Here is a 2,400-nt window from a genome sequence, read left to right as displayed (position 1 = left end):
GACGACCAGGGTCTCACCAAAGACTTTGCCAACTCGCCCCTGCACCGCTTCAAGAAGCCCGGCTCAAAGAACTTCCAAAACATCTTTCCTCCCTCTGCTACCATGCACCTGTCCAATATCCCGTGAGTACTGACACAACGGCCAAAGCCACTTCACATGTATTGTATTATTCCATACACATTACAATTTAATACATTTTAAAAAGCATGTGTTTACACAGTTCCATAGTAGCCTAAGGTTGTTTATAATTGATCTCCAAAAGAAACATTTCCTGTCTTACCAATTAGATAAATGTAAAGTTTTGAAAGATGAGAATTTTAGCCTTGCCTTTTTCTCCCAGTAGTCAGGACATTGTTTTTCTCACTCTCCCAAAGTTAAGGTTGTTGTGCTCATAACGTTCCCCTGCTTTATCGTGGACTCTATAGGGAGGATGTGACTGAAGAGGACCTGCGGTTGCTCTTCTCCAATGCTGGTGGAACTGTGAAGGCTTTCAAGTTCTTCCAGTAAGTTCATTTGTAGTTTGCGATCTCTATACTACAGAAGTGTGCAAGGGCCAGCCTTTTGTGCTATTTCCACATAGGTGTGTTTACTAAGTCATGGTTGTTGTTGGTTCTCCCTCGCAGAGACCGTAAGATGGCGCTGTTGCAGATGGCCACAGTGGAAGAGGCCATTCAGGCCCTAATCGACCTGCACAACTACGACATGGGAGGTGGACATCGCCTCAGGGTGTCATTCTCCAAGTCTACAATCTGAAGCGCCCCCCCACCCCCCCAAAAAAAAACCTTACACACTTGTACTCCCCCACCCTCCTTCTCCCCTCCAAATCACACATACACACACACACACAACCCTCTTTGGAGCTCAGACAAAACCCCATCATTCCTTTCGAGACCACATTGATACTGCAGATTATGGCTCCATGTCACACTTTTGCTCTAAACTATCCCTTTCTGATTATTTAAAATCTTTCCTGTGTTTTTTTTTTTTTTTGTGTGGTTGGCATTTTCTCTCCCTCCTCCTCCTCTTCCTCCCCTCTGTTTGGCTGTGGAGAGTGGTAGTCCCCTTGTTTTTAAGTGTGAATGGATTGACAAAAGTGCCTTACCCAGCAAAATAGCATCATCATTTTGCTTCCTCCTTGTTGTGTGAAGGTGGTCATGTTGAGGCGCATTCTGCTGAGGTGGTGTAAGCGACGCAATCTGTTCCCTCCCCGTATCCCTTGATCTCCCTCCACCCCATCCCAACCCCAACACGCTGTGAACAGTGGCAGATACGCCCCCTGTAAGGTTTGACCCTCCCCAGCTGTTATCTCCGGCTGAGTGAAAAAGCGATGGCAAACACGGATGATTTCTGGTCCCACTTCCGCTCTGACAGTTGGCCAGCTTTTCTTTTTTAAGTGTAAACCTGATGGCTGGCTTTCGCTCTTGAAATCCGTGCTTTTGAACACTTTCCCCTTTAATGGGAAGGATTAAATGGGTGTGTATTTTACTTTGGATTTAGATGTCGGACCTAACTTGCTTCTTTGTGTTTTTTGGTCTTTTGTGTGTTTCGTTTCCCTCCATTTTTAAGAAAAAAGACAGAATACATGAGATGATTTTGTTTTAAGAGTATAAGTTACTTATGGGTGATGGCAGTTTCTGGGGTGAGTTGCCATGGCCCGTTTCCCAGGGGGAGGGGGGTTTTGACCAGAGCAGGGTGTTTTTGGAGGCACCAGGAGAAAGGACTGTTGGGACCAAAGTCAATGTGCCTTTCGTCTTACCTTACTCTGCATTGTAAAAGATGTTTCACCTCTGGAACCTTCTCTGAGCGTAGAACTATAAACTTTTCCCCCTAAACCCAAACACAGCCCATCCCAACACCCCAACCTCACCGCTCCACACCTTCGACCCGAAGTCAGGGGCCTGTACCGCTTGTACGCTCCTCTCTGTTCCTGAGTAAATCCCAACCTGATTGTGCGATCTGAGCTTCTGGGGGGAGCTTCTGTATATTTTCTATTTTGTTTTGGAGTTTTTACATCTGTAGTAAATGTAAAATTCAGTATAGTTTGGAAGTGGCACGATTAAACTAAGTTCATTTTCTACCAAGTGAAAGTTCTGGCAGTCCCTGTGTACGTTCTACTCTGAACCTCTCTGTAGCATGCTGAAATAAACTCTAGCTCTGTCCCTCTACTCTCTCTCTCTCTCTTCTCTGTTACTCATCTGTCTCATTCTTATTCTGTCACTTTAAAATCTCCTCACTGCTTGCAAATGCCCAAGAAAACCAAGATGGATTAATGTTCACAGAAATGTCTCTTAGATGAGTTCAGTTTGACTAACTGGTAGAACATTATAAAACAAAATTACCTGCTTGGTAATATAGAATTTTAGGAAAACAGGAGGCGAAGGATGAAGGTGTGTCAGTTTT

The 2,400-nt window shown here is 44.6% G+C and overlaps 1 protein-coding gene across 2 annotated transcripts in view; it reads left to right on the top strand.

Annotated features, from left to right (window-relative positions):
* Positions 1-2,081, top strand: part of ptbp2b (polypyrimidine tract binding protein 2b) — an 11,966-nt gene extending 9,885 nt beyond the window's left edge. For both annotated transcript variants that reach the window (XM_076278318.1, XM_076278317.1), the window contains 3 exons: positions 1-122; positions 426-503; positions 624-2,081. The exon at positions 1-122 is cut by the window's left edge and continues 95 nt beyond it. In XM_076278318.1, coding sequence (XP_076134433.1) covers positions 1-122; positions 426-503; positions 624-753 — 330 coding nt within the window. In that variant the 3' untranslated portion in view covers positions 754-2,081. The remainder of the gene's footprint in view (positions 123-425; positions 504-623) is intronic.
* Positions 2,082-2,400: the final 319 nt, after the last annotated feature.

Source organism: Alosa pseudoharengus, unplaced genomic scaffold (genome assembly GCF_046254945.1).
Source record: "Alosa pseudoharengus isolate Yale_2024_CS ecotype anadromous, Long Island Sound unplaced genomic scaffold, YU_APseudo_1.1 YU_APseudo_1.1_scf_11, whole genome shotgun sequence".
Classification (NCBI taxonomy): Eukaryota; Metazoa; Chordata; class Actinopteri; order Clupeiformes; family Clupeidae; genus Alosa; species Alosa pseudoharengus.
This window is presented reverse-complemented; position numbering and strand designations above follow the sequence as displayed.